The 20,462-nt window shown below is 37.4% G+C and overlaps 1 protein-coding gene across 4 annotated transcripts in view; it reads right to left on the bottom strand.

Moving 5' to 3' along the window:
• The window catches only part of tox (thymocyte selection-associated high mobility group box), an 87,192-nt gene extending 67,975 nt beyond the window's left edge, over positions 1–19,217 (bottom strand). The window contains exons 1-2 of one of the 4 annotated variants that reach the window (XM_057858201.1): positions 19,006–19,217; positions 18,526–18,683 (exon numbers count right to left, since the gene is read on the bottom strand). In XM_057858201.1, the coding sequence (XP_057714184.1) occupies positions 18,526–18,630 (105 nt within the window). In that variant the 5' untranslated portion in view covers positions 18,631–18,683; positions 19,006–19,217. Of the gene's footprint in view, positions 1–18,525 lie in introns of all 4 variants that reach the window. The other 3 variants (XM_057858202.1, XM_057858199.1, XM_057858203.1) reach the window with 3 other exon arrangements.
• Positions 19,218–20,462: the final 1,245 nt, after the last annotated feature.

Raw genomic sequence — 20,462 nt, 5'->3', positions numbered from 1 at the left:
TGGTGAATACATTTGTTTACATATTGACAAAACAGAAAGGCTGCATATCCATGATGTGAAGCTCATCACATCTACTATGCACGTGATTGGATTATGATCTAGTGAATATTGAGGTGGCTGCACAGTGGATGATTGGTTAGCGTGTCCACCTCATAGCTCTGAGACCAAATCCGGGCTCCAGCCTTTCTTTGTGGAATTTCTCTCTGTGTCAGTGTAGGTGTTCTCCACGTGCATGATAGGTCAATTGAAACTAAATTGTTTGAAGGGATAATTATGGGTGGGTTTGTTATACTATTTGTGTGCACTGCAACTGGCTGGCAACCAAGTCTGGGTGTAGCCTGCCTCTTGCCCATAGTCAACTAGGATAGGCTCAAGCAAACCACACCACTGATTGATTGATTGATTGATTGATTGATTGATTGATTGATTGATTGATTGATTGATTGATTGATTGATTGATTGATTGATTGATTGATTGATTGATTGATTTCGAAAACATACATCACATTATGGATATAAAGAATACATACAAAACATAAGACTCGAAAAGGAGTAGGAAGAACCACTAGGCATGTATGTGCCTGTATGATATTCTGATGGTATGATAATCTTAAATCAAAATATCACGGTTTCACAGTATCACGGTATTGCAATTATAGCTCTGAAATGTGTTACTTTCAGATATAAAAAAGAAAGATTAAAAAAAAAAAAAAACTTTTTACATTGAACAGGATTTTTATTTTTCAAAACATCATTGCAAATTGGGACATAAGTATAATGTTAAGTTGAGAAAATAATGTTTTATATATATATATACACACACATATATATATATATATACACACACATATATATATGTATATATTCTAAATAAAATGTAGAAAATGCAATCCTTTCGGTGAATTTAATCCCACAGCTCAACATTATTACCATCATAACAAAAATAATTGAATTATTTTTCATAAAAAGCATGTGTGTATGACTCTTATCATATTTACTTTATACACACACTCTTAACACAGACAGTTGCCAGAGAGAAAAACACCTTTTACCACCGCTAGACACACTAAACACGCTGGAGTTAACTCTTATAGCTGGTGGGAAACGTTCACGACATTGTTTACTAACCTTTAATTTTGTATAAATACAAAATCATATTGGCTGTATTGCCTCTTCGGCAGCCACCCTCGGCAAACATGTTTTACATGTCGGTTGCCCCTCCTCTTCTAAGCCGCAGCCGTCTGTAACTTTTCTATAGCCGAAGTATTCCCATACCAGCGGTTTGGTTTTCTTCGAAGGGGGAAAAGTTCAGGAGTTTCACCTCCTCCAGCAATCGTGTAGCACAGCTGACTCACTGACACTGAGCAACAACCGGTGGGGGAGGGTTGAGCCTTGCAGCTGCAAGCGAGAGGCTTCTCCATGCATTTTTGAGACATAAAAAATAGCTAATACCTTAGGTAGACGGTATGATGGAAAATTTTTGCTGTTTTGAAACCTTGACGTTTTCATACCACAGTATACTTTAAAACCGGTAATCAGCACATGTCTACTCACTACCCCTGAGAAGATAACGGTAAAGGTTGGAGACTGTATATCTGTAAACTGAAGCAAAACATTTGTATTTATACCCCGATACTTTTGAAACAAATCGAGACAATAAAGGTTGATCTCCTTAGATGTTGCTCCTAATCACCAATTCTTACTATACAGCAGGGTTCACTAAATCCGGACCTCGGTGCCTCTTTACCTGTCGTGTTTTCCATGTCTCCCTCTTTCAACACACCTGAATCAAAATAATCAGGATCATTATCAGTCTTCTGGAGAGGTTGCCGATGACATAATCATTTGATTCAGGTGTGTTAGGGGAGAGAGACGTGGAAAACACGACAGGAAAAGTGGCACCGAGGTCCGGATTTAGTGAACCCTGCAATACAGATACTTCTCTTGCAATTACTCAACAGGTTGCGCTCACTTGTTATTTAATAACACCTTGCATGCGCTTGCCTCCTGGTGTTAGGCTCACAGTGAGAAAAGTGCTTGATTCGATGTGAAGCATAATCGCCAACGATCAGGTTAATTAAATTGTGGCTGCCAAAATCGCATGTACAATCAAAATCAGATTAATTGTGAGTGAAGTTTGTTTTTTGTTGGCAAATCTGTGCATGTTTTTTTAATTTTATTTTTTTATTTTGGAGGGGGGGTGTATTTACTTTACTGTACTGTTTTAGTCCCATGTGGAAACATGCATTTCATCTATTGTGAGGTGGTAGTGGTTAGTTTTATATCTCTGTCAAGTCAATAAGGAAAAGAAAATATAAAATGCATGTAGTCATTTCCAAGAATGCAAATATGTTCTTGTTTTATGGCTTTTCTAATTCCCTCAAACAGATATGAAATTCTAAATACAAAATGTGTTTATTTACTTCACTCGCAATATGCATTATTACTATTCCATCACAATGTATTACTGTATGTTCATCAACAAAAGTCCTGAAGGAAGATTCACTTCCATAGTTCCCTAGAAAATGATCCAACTTCTCCAACCCCAATTTAACTGATGCAAGTCTTGTCCCAAATACCGCACGCACACATGACATATACACACACTCACACACAACAATGCACCAATGATTGCATTACATGATTTGATTGCAATATGTTTGTTTTGGAAATTAAATTCTGATAATTAGTCTCTTCTGGCAGCGCTCTGCCTCTATCCATCTGTTTCCTTTGGCATACCTCCCCCAACTATAAGACCCTCATCTCTGCATCCTTGTGCTTCGACTAAATGAAACATTTTTAGCCACACTCATGAACAAGCAATAGGGCTCAGTGTCACCCAGTCATCAATGAACATTTATAGTGTGGGTGATAGTTAGGGGAGAGCTGGGGGTAGGTTTCTTGGCATGATGTTCTTTTAAAATAAATAAACAGCCAACGTGGACAGACGGGTTGTAATTTAGTTTGGACTGTGGAAGTAATAGAAAAAGTCAAAAATATTATGTGGGATTGGCATTTAGAGTAAGGTCACTCTATCAACAGCTGCGACTCAAATACAGTGTTTCTTCAAAAAGTGTTTTTCAACAAACGCCATGCCCGATATTGTCTTTAGAAGACCACTACTTCTAACATAGACACTAAGGCGGGGCAGGGTGGCTGCACCAGCATGCGCTTTGGAAAGTCGCCGTATTTATCAGTCTCAAAACTGTGGCAACTGGATGGCAAGAGATGAACGAATGTGATCGTTCTTAGCTCGAAGCACCATAGGTGCACAATGCATGTTTTTACGGAATTGCAAGCAGAACTCCATGTTTAATTGTCTTGAAAAGAAATCATAAATATTGAGAATGGATCTTTTCAAGGCACATTTAAGAAGCGCTGCCCAATACTAGGAACGCCCAGTCCACTACCATCCCTAGCAAAAGAGATGCAAATGAGATTTTGGAGAAAGCTCCCCAAACTGAGAAAAGACTTCAAGATCAATTGCACATGATTAGTATAGAATTTGGTGAAGAACATATCTTACCCCACTTCTCAAATATAATTCCTTAATATTAAGAATGTAATGGTATATATTGTATACCTTTATATGTGCACAGAGTACTCCAAATAGGACTTAGTTTATTGGAGTATCTGCACACCAAACAAGATGGCAGGAATGCACATAAACTGTTAGCCAACAGCTATCAGAAAAAACAAAAAGCAGACATAAGAGGAAGAACAGGGCAAAGTTTAGATTAAAGACCTTCATTTAAATTAGTTGTGAGTGAAAATTCCGAGTAACCTGTGCAGTACAACAACGAAGGTGTATGATTGGTGGTTGATTTGACCAGGTCAATATGTCGCTGTTGTTTGAGTGCTGTTCAGCCAGTATGTCCTAAAAATGCTAATGGTTATTAAACGACATCATCCAGATTTCCAGTTTAAACTTGCCTTATGGTTTGCAGGTTGCTGATGTTCAACAGCGTGGACGATTTGAAAGTTCGAGCTGTTGACTGTAGTAGCCCTTAAAGCAATAACCGTAATGGCCCGAATAAAAGACGGTGTTTTTTTGTATTGAAATAAGACTGAAAAAGTGGGACTCGTCCTATATTCGGGGTCTAGATATTATACCCATTCGCGACGCTAGATGGCGCCAGATATCATTGAAGCGAATGCTGAACTTGAGTAATGTTCTGTCATGATAGATCTCAGCTACTCTCAAATTTAACCAGTTTGCATTATTTTATTGCAATGTTTTTCCTTATTCAGATTTGTGTCAAGACTACAGTTACAGTTAGACCTCACTTTGATGGTTAATGCAGTTATTGCAATTTTTTTGTTTTATCACAATAGATTGGTTTATTTACATTTCAAAAACTAAAAGCCATTCATTTACGAATGTGATTGCACTTTATTTTACATATTTAAATGTTCAGATATTAAGATTTGAATGAGGCAAAATAACATGCTTTTTCTCTCAAATATATTGTTATAATCATTTGTTTCGGATGTACTGTAATTATTTGCTGTGTAAAAATTAATTTGGTGTTCAAAAAGTCTTTTTTCAAACTTGAGTCTTGAAAAAGAGGGGGTCGTCTTACAATCAGGGCCGTCTTAAATTCGGGCCAATACGGTAGTTTAAATAAATGTATAGAAACAACGATGTCAACAGTAATGCGGTGTATCAAATTTTTGTTTTGTTTTTGTTTAAGACTGTTGTGAAGGTTCAAAGTCGTTGCCCATGCGTGCTCAAACTCTAAGTATTATGGCTATTATGATTGATATAGTTATTTGTGTCAGCTTTGGAAAAGTTTAACTGAGTTATGATAGAAATCAGAAATTTGAAATCGTACTTGACAATATTAAAAATCAATATACCGTACCATTATCACCAGAAGGGGAACGATGACTTGAGATAATATAAGTGGTTGGATTCATTGTGCAATCTCATATCTCATGGCCCCACTCCTTCTTTAAACAATGGTGATGAATGTCCAGGCACAGTCTAAGTTTGTGTTTTTCCTTTGAAAATGACAATTAAAGTCATTAAAAACCTGCTGCCTTTAGGGGCAGTGTAGCCATGGTAAAACTGAGATGGAAAATTCACAGCCATTGCAGAAACATTGGCCAGAAAATCAATGCTAAAACATGGGTCTTTCAATGTCAGCCCCAATTATATATATATACACAATATTTTTATTGGGGCCGAAAAATATTTACAACTAGTCATGTGCAATATGTCTAATAAATTCGACTGATATTTTCTCAAACTTCGATGTCGAAAAAAAGAATGTATTCTGTATTCTTCTGACAAGGCAAGAATTGTTTGTTACGTGAGGCTTCTAAGTTCTACATGAGCGCTTGTTTCATAGTCACAAAGGCTGAGACGCCACTGCTGTAACTGCAGCTTACCAGTGACTTACCGACGGTGAATAACAGAAGGTCTGAATTAATTTTTTGGGTTTTTTTTTTGTTTGTTTGTTTTTTTAAATCATCAATATCAACGTTAAAGCAACACTAGGTAACTTTTAGGTTTTGGTCGATTTTAGCGACACCGGTGGACAAAAGCGGTAGTGCTTTGCCTTAAGGAAGACTGCGTTTCCCATGAGGACTGTGTCGTAAAATCCTGATTCCCCGATGCCTGCAGATGGATTGAACAGCATTCCTGTTACCATCGGCTGTGTGAAGGATGAATAGTAAAGAGGTAATGAATCCAGCTGTGGCTAAACAATAGCATATGACGATAACAAGGGCGTAGGCTTGGTCTCAATATTGGTGGGGACAATATAGCATAACCTCCATGTACACTTTTTGCTAGGGACGGGACATCCATAATGATCAATTCAAAACAAATCTGTATTGCCTTATACTTTTAACTTTTATGTGTATTGGTTTAGCCTACACCGTTCAATTCAAACCTTTGTTTTAAAAAAACTACTAAAGAAATATTTTGAAAACTTCCAGAAAAAATGTCCAGATTTTATGAGCAAATTGATATTGAATTATTTGAACATCACTTGAATTATATTAACATACACAATAAATATAAGCTTGTTAATCATCTTTTAACTATCTAGGAATTTTTAAAAAAGAAAAAAAAATTGTCTTTAGACTCCTCAACATTGTCTAAATAAAGAAATTACATATAGCTGAAAAAAACGTCTTTGACAAGGAACTTTCAGGTAAAACACTTCAGCTTTTGTCAACAAGCACAGCCAAACTCAACAAAAAAAATGAAAGCTCCTGTGGGCTGCATTAAGACCACAAATAACATAAAAAGTCAAATTGGGGAGAAGGGGGTAAACCTCGGTTCGATACATTTCTCACAGTTAATTTAACGTTAACAGTAGAAAACACACATAGGAGGACACTTTTCTCTAAGCCGCTTCCTACTAAAATTTTGCAGGTTAGCAAGTTCACACTGTTTAATATTATACTAACTCTGAGGCAGGTCGGACTTTCAGTAGCAAAATTAGTCATGTGTTCCCCACTTCCACAACATTGACGTATTTTTACATTTCTTACAGTGGCTGCTGCTGAATGAATGCTGAATTTCTAATATCTAATGTGTGTGTGTTGGGGGGAGGGGGGTCAAGTCATCAGCCAATCAAATATGTGGACCGGCACATTCAGCAAGTGGAAAGCGGTACATGTAAGTCGGAACATAATGAAAATAATTAACTTAATAATGGTGGGGTCAATTACAACAATTATAACATATGGGAAGACAATCTAAATAACCTATATAACTGAATGCATTTTATAGCGCAAATAAGGTTGCTTAAAAGTTGGTGGGGACAATTTGAGATTCCTGAAAAGTTGGTAGTGTTTTGTCCCTACCGTCCCAATGCAAACCTACGCCCTTGGTTGAAAATAAGAAACGTTTGATTTTGTACCGTATTGTTGGTGGGGACAATTTGAGATTCCTGAAAAGTTGGTAGTGTTTTGTCCCTACCGTCCCAATGCAAACCTACGCCCTTGGTTGAAAATAAGAAACGTTTGATTTTGTACCGTATTCCCCCACCGGGTCCCTGCCACCCTCATCAAAGTTAATGAGTGCCAGTGAAACCAACACAGACACCCTCAAGATATAAAAAAGGTGTCATTTAACTAGTTGTCAGTCGACATATCATCACAAAAGTTATGAAAATATTTTATAAAGGCTGAAAAGTTACCTAGTGTTGCTTTAAGTTTCGAGAAATTTGGGTCTGAATCATTTACAACAACAAAAAAACATTAAAGGGCAATTTTTAGTACAACCATCAAAGCAGAGCCGAAACAGACAAAAAATATGTCTTCAAGGAAATAAAATACATTTTTGGAAAACAGTTCTAGTTTGACATCCCATTACTATATTTATTAACTAGACTAACAACAGTTTGTCAAAGGTGAGAGCACTATCCAATTAAATTTTTTTCTACTTTCTGTCTATTAAGTAGATTCACAGCACCAAGCCCTGTCCAACATTATCTATGATTACATGAGCAGAGAATTTACCACAGTAGAATTAGTCTACAAATGGATAATGGAGGGGATCCAGAGCTCTGTGTTTGTTGTTAAATTACATAGAATACTCACAAAGCAGCAGCAGAACAAAGGATTTGCAAAACATGGATTGTTTTTTAACAGTTGGAACTAGGTCAGATTTTTACAAGCATTCAGAGAGTCAGGATTATTTTGATTTCTGTGTAGAAAAAAATGAAATACTTTAACTATATTAACTTAATACTTATGATGAGACCTTGTCAGGTAATTTCCCTTAAGATAAAAAAGAGATTTTACGACAAATATCAAAAGACTAGCACGAGAAGCACAGTACACACGTTTCCAGTATGTATGACCCTGGAAATACTGGATACAAATTACAGAGATGCAGTATGATGATCGAAGAGCAATGGTTGAAGGTGAGATGGTTTCAAGGGTTCAGCAAGTAAGACACGCCATTTTAATACACTGACTAAATCTATACAAACTAACATTTTAGAGCAGATTTTAGACAGGTTTGCCCCCAATTTACATTCATTCCATTCGTGTGAAACCTACGGCCCACGTAGTGAATCATATGCTTTTATTTTGACACTTGCTCTGTAAAACTGGAAATTTGTAATTTTTCTATGATCGAGTGCATTACTGTACTTGGGTCACTTCTGCGTCTGCAGTCACATACAGTATGTTCACTCAACCCCTCCCAGTCAATGGCTGCTAATGAGGTAACAAGGAGGTGACCCAAAAATGCACCAAAACCAAAAAGAAATGACTCAAAATTAACAGGAAATAACCTGGAAATGCCCCAAAATGTACAGGAATTGATTCATAAGTATCCCAAAATAACAAATGAATTCTTTGGCTTCACTTGACAACGATAGATGTCCACTTCACTTAAACAGGAAAGACTGGCAGCGAATGCTCATATTGTAGTCCCACAGACGGCGCTAGATGTCCAATCGATTTTGACTGGGAGTGGTGAATCATTCGCATAGTGGATATCTAGTACTGGCAATGACAGCCAGTGAGTTAACTTACCAAAGTACACTGGTCCAGCCTACGTGAGCTCTAAAAAACTGGTTTGCTCAGTGGGAGGTTGATTCACTCTTGAAATGAAGATGTATAAAAGGCATATGGGCAGTGTGGACTCAAATTTTGATCTGTTTCAAAAACTGGCTGTCAAATGTGATGAAATTTGAACCGGAATTCACTTAGATATTAGCTGGCTAGCTTTGATATAGCAGTATTGAATTTGAAATCTAATTCCAAAGTGTTTGGTGGATGCACATGTGAAACTCGTGGGGTTCGATACCTTTAGCAAGGTTAAGAACCACTGTCATAGAGTAACAATATTTCAAGCTATTCTACCACTCCCCAGTTAAGGCCAACAAGAGAAGCCAGTGCAAATTATGTTGTCACAAAGTGCAGCTGCGCTTCAAGAAAGTTTTGGAATGTGGAATGGAAAAAATGGGTGCCATACCTGAGGAGAATGAATCAATCACAAAAATATGCAAAAAGCTGTTGTCAGTCGGAAATTGAAAAAGAAGGTGCTTATATGGTAACAACAATACCAAACGTGGGCACAGCTACGGCATTACATAACCAATAGTGAAAAACACAGACTGAAGGCCGATACCGATACAATAACCGATAATATATATAGAATTTTAAAATCTATATTCACCTGAGTTTTTGAACATCTGTAGGTCAAAAATACTAGTGGTGGATTCAGCATAGATTTGCCTTTGACCTAATCAGAATTTTCATGATGACATGAACATTATTATAATGAACAAAACAAAGACGAGAAGCGTTTTGACTTCAAATAAACTGCCTATATTTATTTTTTCAAATAACTATAATTTCAGTCAATCACAATCAATCAGTCAATATCAGTGACGATGTGTTCCCCTGAAAAATGAGCACTGAACATATACATAAACCCAATGAATATTGTACTTTGTCAGGAGATAAAACATTTGATGCAACATGAGAGGAGACTTTTGCGGTCTTGGTCCATGAAACAACTTTCTTAACCTGGCAATTATAGGACAGCAAGCCTATCAATAACCGAAAGGCCTCTCAAGAACTTGTAAACATAACACTGTAAAATACAAACATTTGCTAATTGCCATAGTAAGGTTTATCACTCAGTGATGGAGAAGTACGGCCTCTAGAACAGTAACAAGACTGCATACTAGCAAAACAGGAGTGGAAACAAACGCACACATCCCAATCCACCGACACCGTGCGGAAATACTATATATTATCGGGCCGATAAATAATGTTATCAGTTTTATTGGGATGACGTCATAATTCTTATTATCGGTCCGATAATTATCGTGCACCTCTACTTTAAAACGACAATATGCAGTAATTGTTAGTTACAGACAAAACATCACAATTATTTCTGCACTGAATTCAATGACTGAATGGCTCTGTAATTGCTGTATTTATTGTTGTTTCTTCTGAGTTAGTGACTTACAAACCTTTATTTTAGATTTTTCTTCTCTTTTAGCAATTCTACTTTTTTTCTCCGACTTAATTCTCTTAGAAATTCAATGTCCCTATCTTTATTAGGAGTTGCATATTCCTTTTACACCCTGTCTCACTCAATTTACTTTCCGAAAGATATTATTGATAAAGTGGTCGTGCATTAACATTGGGCTGCCACGGTACAAATTAAGCCTGTCGCACTATGCAATAATTCGATTTATCGCACGATAAATAAAAACGAAGGCGGTAATTTTTCCTCTGCGATTTATCGTCTCGCGTGCACGTGCGTGCGTGCGGCAGACGTGCTCTTAAACGTTCCGATTCCTTGTTGCCAACTACGCAAAATGGATCTTCGTTCCAGGTCCAGCAAAAAGAGCCAATCCGTTCCCATTATATCCTATTTTTCAACCTATACCAGCCGCGTCAGTGCTCGGATTGACTGCGGACCATCTCCGGCGTGCCGGAGCCCGCCGAATGGTTCAGGCGATTTTCTATTTTTGCTGGAGACGCATCCGTCAAAATGGGCGGATCCAGGCCTGGAGTCAAGAGCCCAGTGTCTTATTAACAGTTTAAACACCAGCGAACGTGGACGAAGAACGATTCATCATGGAGGTGGAAAGTCACAAAGTGATTTATGATGCAGCAGATATCACTGTTGCGTGCGCTTCCGGATATTTACAACGAAGTCCGCCAAAACATTGTTACCGACTTGGCTGCTACGAACAACCTCACTTTGACAACGGACAGCTGAATGGACATGATGAACATTGAGTGGCAAATTAAGAGCGCTGTGCTTCAAGCGCTGTGTTTATGAAAGTCAATTGTCATATGCTGGTGTTGTGCAGTAATGAGCAGACGTGACTTCTGTGGCGTTTGCTAACTTTTTTAATGTGCACACACACTAGATATCATGAAATAGCAAACTAGATGTGTTACGTCCCATGCCAATAGTTACGTTCGCCCAGAGTGATTATGTGACATGTAGTCCATATACTACATCAATAAATTATAAACCGCCATGACTGAATGGAAGTTAAGCAGGCCAAATCACTCCATACCCGTGACTATAGATAATGCTGCAAATACTGTAAATTCAGTACGTGACACAGATGGATTCGACCACAAATAGGATGCCCCACTTTACAAACAGTAAAGATTGTTCTCAGCACTTTTTTACAAAATTTCTTCAGATCAGTAAGAAGTAAGCACATAAATATTATGCACCAAATTGCATGTTTATATGATGGCAATTTAATTTTTGCTCGTTAGCAAAAAAAAAAAGAAAAAAAAAGAAAAAAAAAATACAATTGTTTTTTTTTTCAGAGCATTAAATGTATTAAATCGAATCGAAAATCGTGTCCCCCGTATCAAAAACCGTACCGAACTGTGACTTAACTGTATCGTAGCATCCCTATGGAACACCATAGCAGAAGCTATTAGGGGAAAAGTTTTCATTTGCCTAAATGTTATTAAGTGCAATTGTATTTTTTTTCTTGAAAAACACATTTAATTTATTCTGCGTTTCTGAGCGGTACTAATATTGTTGTCGTTTACTTAAGAGGCATGGTCTATTATTTTTAGTTTTGATGTCTTAAAAAGTATTTTTGAATTTATGAGTAAACATTTATCACGTTTAAATGGGTGTACTTGATCTATTAATATATACTGTATTCTCACTGTGTTATTGTAAATTGGTTTAAAAAAAAATGAGGGGGCGCAATAATATCGCATATCGCAATAATTTATGAGATAAATTATCGCACACTAAAATTTGGTATCGCGACAGGCCTAGTACAAATACTTTCAAAATGGCTATGCTTAATGAAGCAAGCTCACTGATTGTTTTTACATTTGGTCTTTTGTCCAATCACAATTCAATGTAGCTGAATCGCTTATGTTCATGCCGCTGTTCCTCTGAATGATGAAAATGTGCACAAGCACACTGAGCTGGCTGCTGGCCACATCGACAACTGCTCTCATCCTTTTTTATCTCAATTTCTTGTGTTTACAACCATGGTAACAGATGCGCACCAAAGAGGAAGACAATCTGTTATCCTGGACACTATTGCTACACACACACACAAAATATATATATATATATATATATATATATATATATATATATATATATATATATATATATATATATATATATATATATATATATATATATATATATATAACAAGAAGGCACTGGTACTGTCAGTCAGAATTATGTGCCTGTCTTATTATATGGTCTGAATCATTTAAGAATTCAAGGTGCTCTAACCTATGCTTATCAAAGCATTTTCTTCCAAAAGAATTAGAACAGTGAGGTAAATTATTTTACTTTTGCTGAAAGTGGAAAAACATAGGGTTTCATACACTAAAATGAATGTGAACCAGACATCAGCATTTCAGATTTTATTTCTCTATACATGATGTATCCATTACATCTTTGTTTAGACAGAATAACCACATTTTTAGATACGATAGACTACTGGGATGTTAAATATAGGGATTAAGTCCAAAAATGGATTTGGCCAGTCAACAACTTGTTCCCCTGACTCTTTGTTTTGGCAGGGGTCATTATATTGCTGCATGATTAAGGATTTCCCAAACAGGTTAGTTGCATTTGTCTTGAAACACGCAGACAAAATATTTCTATAGACTTCAGAGTTCATTTTTGCTTCTGCCATCTTGAGTTACATCAATGAAGATTAATGAGCCAATCGCAGAAGAAGCAATGCAAGTCCCAACCATGCCATAACGTCGACTGTGGCTTTAGCCTTCCCATCTTTTTTGTTAAAAGTTAATCTTTGCCGCATCAGAGCAAAATGTTTTATCCCAATTTTTTTTTAGGCACATCTCTGTACTTTTTGGGCAAATGTTTATCCCGGCCTGCTCTTCTTATTCATCTTCTGATGTAACATCTGTAGTTTTATGCAGTATCATAAGATCCAGATGAAAATGAAAGCTGACCTCTCATCACAAGTCAAACCCAAATGTTTTCAGCCCACAGCAAAAATGGAATTGGCCTTACTGTTTCAATGTTCTGCAAGGATGATGCACAAATACTTAAATATTGAACAACATGAAATGCTCTGAATTGTGTTCATTAAAGATTCACTGTGCAGTCATATCTGCGTCCATTTTTAAATGTTAAACAGCAGCAAAATTCTTGTACCTCCTCCAAAAAAGTAAAAGATTCTTCTTATGCCCAAGCCTCCTATAATGTTTCATAGTGTGAATGAATCAAAAGTTCTGCAGACTAGGCATGTACCTGTATGATATTCTGACGGTATAACCAAAAAGCCAAAATATCACGGTTTCACGGTATTGCAATTACAGCTCTAAAATGTGTTACTTTGGCATATTTGGGTTTATAAAAAAAAAAAAAAAAAAAAAAAAAAAAAAAATCCATTGAACAGGATTTTTATTTTTCAAAACATATTAGCAAGTTGGAACATACCGTAATTTTGGGACTATAGGGCACACCTGACTGTAAGCCGCCACTCACCAAATTTGGCACGATAACAGCAATTGCTCAAAGATAAGGCGCACTGGACTATAAACTGCAGCTGTCCTCACTGCATTATTGGATATTTACAGCAAAAGATATTAACCAGTAACACTCTATTTGACAGCAGCATCATACGACTTTCCTAAGACCAAATGAACCACCATGAATTGCTTCAAGAAGCTTTATTTGGCCATCACTGCTCCCTTGAGGGATACAGTCAACCTCCCGCCGTCAACACTGTTGTTGTCCAACATGCCTCCTAGTATGCACTGCAGCGCGACAGATGTATATAACAATCAAAACTAATGTTCTGTGCCAAATCTTTCTTCGGTTACTGTTCCTTCATTAATTGCAAGTTATGATTTTATGATTTATTATGACATTACACTGACATGAGCGTTCATGAGTGCTTATAACAGATGTCATTTAGTGTTATCTGACGAACTATCTCACTTTTGAATGGATGTAAAAGATCCAAGCTGGACATAAATGGAATTAGTGACATAATTTGCCAGATGACACTAAATTACATAAGCATTCAGTAATGCCCACGATAGTGTCATGTCATAATTATGACGGTCTTATGACTGTCTTATGATGCCACTGTCAAATAAAGTATATCTATGAACCCAAATAAATCAACAAATAAGCCGCACTGGACTATAAGCCGCAGGATTCAAAATGAAAGAAAAAAGTAGCGGCTTATAGTCCGAAAATTTTATTTATTTTAATTTCATCAATTTTATTTTATGTTGTTTAACTTTAGTTCCTATGTGAATATTTAGTTCCTACTTATTTTGTTGTGGTAGGAGGGTTTTGTATTGAACACGGGGCCGTGCTGGTTATTATTATAGCAGAGAAGACAGCAGTAAATCAACAAAGACAAGTCAACAGTGCACCGATCTACCACTCAAGAGATCTAATGAACTCAAAAAGTGGGTTACGATTGCCTATTAGTTTGAAAATCGATCGGATCCACCATATTTTTACACGAGTGACTTCCGGTCTGCCCGATCCTAGCTGGTAGTATTGATGCAGGAGGGCCGCGTCTCGCGTCAAATTGAGACGCTTCTGGGACGCGAACACGCGGCCGTACTGCGACTGGTGTGCATTGGCTGATTGACTTCAACGCCGGCGTTTCACTGGGTTTTCGCGGCGGCCACGTTCTCGCGCCGTTGACGTTTCTGGGTTATATACTGTCCTACCGTGTTGGTCCTAATTATAGTAGAGAAGACGGAGTAAATATAATTTACACAAAGAAACTGTAACCCGATCGACTCACAGCCTCGAAAAGTAAGGGTTACATTACGTCAGAAACTTGTTCGGTACGCCTCCGTTCCGAACCGAGCACCCCGTACCGAAACTGTTCAATACAAATACATGTACCGTTACACCCTTAGTGTTTACTAACCTTTAATTTTGTATAAATGCGAATCATACTGGAGGTATAGCCTCCTCGGCAGCCACCCTCCACAAACATGTTTTACATGTCGGTTGGCCCTCCTCCTCTAAGCTGCGGCCATCTGTAACTTTTCTCTAGCCGAAGCATTCCCATAACAGCAACTTTGTTTTCTTCGATGGGGGGAAATAGTTCGGGAGTTTCACCTCCTCCAGCCATCATGTAGTACAACTGACCCACTGACACTGAGCAACAACCGATGGGGGTGGGTTGAGCCTTAGTGACGGTATGACGGTATGCCATGAAACCAGTAATCAGCACATGTCTACTGCAGACATAAACGAAGTCAACTCTTGGCAGAGGTAGACAGTTATTTTGGCTCCATTTAAATGAGTCCATAAATTTCAAGGTTGTCACATGCAAAAATCTCACAGTAGATTCCAATTCAAATATTTCCCATGCACACAATTGAAGATGAACTGTAGCTGAAATTGATCTATTGTAAATATACCACAAAAATAAACACATTGTTTTTCTCTGTTCAAAGAAATATTGCCTTCATACAGCATATATTAAAGAAACATAATAAGATTCTGCCATTGAACCAGGATAAGAGTGCAGGTTTTGAGTAGACGCTTATCTCTGGTTCAGAACCCTGTAATAATCTAATGTGTAACCTTCGAAGAATGCTATTAATGCAAAGCCATCTCAGGAAGTTCAAACAATGTCCGGAGAAACAGAACCAGAGTTGCCCTTTCACACATGTAGCACACAGGAAATTGCCTCGATCAGACATGTTCTCATGTATTGGAACTACTCTTTTTAGTTTATGGGGAAGGACAAAGTGGAGGGAGTAATCCAAAATAAGGAGTTACTGCGACAAAGATCCATATAAATAAAATATTTTACAGCCAATTTACAATAAATGACTACTGTACAATATCTTGAAGCAAAAAAGTTTCATCTAGCTGCATTACAATGTTGACTGTGCATTCATGTTTAATTTATGCATGTAGAGTACATTTTCAAATTTGATAAAATCAGAGGCAGACATGTTCTCATGTATTGGAACTACTCTTTTTAGTTTATGGGGAAGGACAAAGTGGAGGAAGTAATCCAAAATAAGGAGTTGCTGCCACAAAGATCCATATAAATAAAATAATTTACAACCAATTTACATTAAATGGCTACTGTACAGTATCTTGGAGCAAAAACGTTTAATCTATCTTTAATCTTACAATGTTGACTGTGCATTCATGTTTCATTTTTGCATGTACAGTACATTTTCAATTTTGATAAAATCAAGAAGCTAACATACCTAATTGCACAGTAGTAAAAACTTTGAGTATGCCTTCTTGCATTACACTTGTACAATTGAAACTTTCAAGTAATGTAGAGTAGCAGGAGTAGTACAAATAACTGAAGTAAAGTGCAAGATCTCCCATTATGCCAAATACTCAAAATTTGACTCCTATGTTTTGTGTAACTATTTCACAAAGATGTTGGTTGAATACCAATTCTCCACCAGTTGGGAAATAACCACTGCACCAGCTGAGCCAAGCTCAATATAACACAGACAGTTGCTTATTTCTGATACAGCGGAGGCTGGATTGCAGAAAAGGGATGGAAAGTCCACACATATACTTTGACATTGCACAGACTGCGCATGGCACCTGGCAAAGTAAAATCTGTTTAATGTCCGGCTAGTTTCGACATTTGAGTTGACACATTTAGCTCGTCATATAAATGATGGATTTAGGGTTGCAGTGGATGTGGAGTCTCAGTTTCAGATCGGTTGTCATGGTTAATAATCACATGCATAATACTTTGAGTGGAATCTTGTAATTGTGCTGAGGATTGTATCCACTCAAATGAAATGGAAAATCAGGCTCTGCGGCTTTACATTAACACATCTGGAGGGCACACTCTTAGTTCTTTTTTTTTCTTTTTACACAACCTTCTTTTTTAGTTGTTCTCATCTGATTTTGTTCCTTATTCTTCCCATTTTTCCTGTCTCACTGCCTCTATGTTCTGCTGTGCTTTTCCTGTCTCTCTCCCTCCTCTATATTCTGTTGCTCTCTGTTCCCCCACACAGTAATATGATCTCGTCTATCAGACCGACAGAGCCATGAATCAAAAGACACACAGAGAGAAATATAGTACAAACCTTAGTGGCCCCACCCCCACTACAACCACACTCATCTGCAACATCCCTACCCCCAACAACCCTCACTCTCTCTCTCTGTCTCTCTCTCACTCTCTCTCTTTCTCTCTATTCCCTACCCCCAACCTCACAGCCTGCTCTCTATCCACAGCCTCTATCTTCCATCTCTATCTTTTCTCAAACAAACACTGACTGACAACAACACTGGGCACAGTGGCATACCTTTGTGCATGCAATCATCAACTTCCCAGAATCAAAGCAGCAGGTTGCCAGACTTAGACGTGTCAAATGAGTACATTCCTAACATCTAAGATGATTACAATAATAATGTGGTGCTCTATTAATGTGCCCCATCTCCAGGTCAGAGGTCAAGGCCGGCTAATGTACAGTTGCCGCGTCCCGATGAAGAACTACAGCATAGTCGTCATTCCACCATGCCTCTTTCGAGGTCCATACATATTAGTTCCACATGTAAGGGTGCAATAATACAATGTGAACAGATGCCCCACTCTGTGCATGCAGCGGAAACCTTAGTGGAGGCACTTCAGAGGATGCTTGCCTGCAATTTCTGAGCAAAACAGCTCATATATTCATCTTTGAGAGCATGGTAAGACACTTTATAGTACCTGGGACTTATTTGTGAAGCCAGAATAAAATACTTCAGCTCACTTTAGTTTCATCAATTCCAAAGTGGCATGTTATAAAGGATTACCATAAATTATATTCTGATAAATGCATTACAAGGCCATTACACCATAATGTTTCTTTTCCTACTGAGTTGCTGTTTCTTGTTCCAAGTAAACCTTTCAGTAAAATAAGCACTGTATGAATCAAAGTTGACATGACATACTTTGTTGTTAATTGAAAATGAGGATATTTTTGGAAGTTAAGCCATTTACTGTTCTCTTCAGTGTGGTAAATCGTCAGAAGAATCGTCAGCTAAATTACAACATTAATTTGTCCCAGGCCCTTGCATTAAGATTGAAGGTTAACATTGCAAGCTGCACTTTTCCTTTGCACTTAATTATATAATAATGGTTAATCACATTCAAAAAACCAGAAATCATACTGCCCACAGACAGACGACAGACAGAAATCAAAACTCAATCAGTCACAGGTTTCTGACCCTGACCTTTCATCTTGTCAGAAGCGAGAGTTTCTCAGACAACAGGTTAACTATCCTGAAATGCCCATTGCAAGTGTGTTTTTAAGAATCCCAAACCGCATTAGTCTACCATACTGTGATGCTGTTCAAATCATAATTACTTAGAATTACATTGGTGAGAGTAACAAAATCCTAGTCCATCGTCAACAGACAGTGGTAGCTGACACAGCTTTAATTAACTTCAGGTTAATAAAGCAATTAATTACCATTTAATTGGCAGGGCAAGACAGATGAATACCCCCACAGTTAATTATAGCAGGGGCAACACAAAGGTGACTTTCATCTGGCAAACAATGAGCAACACGAGAAGGTTCCTGCTCTGTGTCCCCTACCTTGTTGGTCCCAAAGGCCGGGTCAGGGTAGGAGAGCTGCCCCAGTCTCGTGTGCTCTGACGCGGCCAGAGGCTGTGGAGGTGCCGGGTAAACTGTCACATCCATGGCTGAATAAACATCCACTTCTCACGTTCCTAATTCTGCTTGCCTTCTTCTTTCTAATAAAGTAAAATTTGCTTTTGTTCGTGTTTTTTTTTTTTTTTTTTAATTAATTATAAAGTTGGAAGTCCCTGAGCAACCATAGGGAGAAACATCCACGAGCCACTTCGGGCACCAAACGCCACACTCTCGGGAATTTTAAGGAGGGAAAAACGAAGCCGAAAAGCAAGCTTTACAGGGTCCCGCAAGTTTTGGAACAAGGGCTCCTCTCCACGCCGGTTTTCATGCTCCAATGACTCCCGGAACTTCCAAGTCTACGCAATTCTTCCTTGACAATTAATGAATACAACATTTAAAACTATTTTAGACAGAAGAACTCACTGTAAGACGCGCCTCCACCTGTTTCCTTGATGGTTTCGGTGTTTAGCACAGCAAGGCTGAGATGCGACTGAAACTGTTTCAATGATGTGTCCCGCTGACTGCTGTACTGACAACTGCTGCTGTCGCGTTGCTGCTGGTGCTGGCGCGCGTTGCTCCGAGCTCGGGCGAACACTTTGCGGAGCACTCGTACAAAGACAGTACTACCATCAAGTTAGCTTGTGTTAGCATCAATGAAAGCGGAAACCATTTTGTTTTTACCAAAATAAGAGTCATTTGTCACCGGGTTTCCCTGACCGAACCTTTTGGTTTGATAACATTTGCAGTAGTTTCATTTACTTATTTTTGTTAGAGGCATCACCAGAATTGGAGGGCATTTTACGCTCCACCCATATGGAGGTAGATTTGTGTCTTTATTATTCAATAAAAATTAAAAAAAAGTTGCTTCAATCAAAATATATATTTTCAATCGAAGAAAACGTCACTTCAATAAAAAAAAAAAAAAAAAAGTGTTTGAATGCAAAATTTAATTTGAAGCTCAAAAAAATATATTTGAAATCTATTTTTCTTTGATTGATTTTTTTTTTTTTTTTTTTAAGTCGTTTTTTTTTTTTTTTTTTTGATTGAAACACCATTTTTGATTGAAGTCGTGTAATTTTGCGTTTGGACCACATTTTGGCTAGGACATTTGTGTCTTTATTCTTCAATCAAAAAATAAGTTGCTTCAAACAAAAAAATATATATTTTCAAAAGAAAAATCACTTCAATCAAAAATTTTTTAAAATTCAATCGTAGAAAAAAAGGTTTGAATGTGAAAAAATATTTGAGACTCAGAAATTCGCATTTGAACACTTTATTTTTCATTCAAACTGTTTTCTTTGATTGAAGCAATCCTTTTTGTGTTTGAGCCATATTAGGGGTAGGACATTTGTGTCTAAATCATTCAATTGCAATAAAAGTTGCTTTAATCAAAAAAACTTATTCTTAATCAAAGAAAAAAATCATTTGCAAAAACATATATTTTTTGAAAATATATTTTTTATCTGAAATATATTTTTTTTTATTGAGGTGTCACTTTTTTTGAAAAGCAAAAGGTTTTAAACTCTTTTTTTTTTTTTTTTTTTTTTTTTTTGAAGTTGGAAAAGGTTTTGAAGGCACTTTTTTTTCGATTGAATCATTTTGACACAAAGATTCAACTTCAACGCTAGTTCCAGTGTGTTTGAGTGGCAGCTGATTAGGCCAATGGCATAAAAGTATGAAGGCAAGGCAAGGCAAGGCAAATTTATTTATATAGCACAATTCAACACAAGGCAATTCAAAGTGCTTTACATCAGAATAATGGCCACCAGGGCTCCATCCAGCCATCGGAGTCTCCTGGAGTCCAAGCCGAATATAGGGCACCGGTACGGGGGTGTGACAATGGATTTTCCCATAAGAATACATTATAATTCCATTAATTC

This window comes from Corythoichthys intestinalis, chromosome 14 (assembly GCF_030265065.1).
Source record: "Corythoichthys intestinalis isolate RoL2023-P3 chromosome 14, ASM3026506v1, whole genome shotgun sequence".
NCBI classification, from domain to species: Eukaryota; Metazoa; Chordata; class Actinopteri; order Syngnathiformes; family Syngnathidae; genus Corythoichthys; species Corythoichthys intestinalis.
Note: the sequence above shows the minus strand (reverse complement) of the source record. Positions and strands in the feature narration are given on the sequence as shown.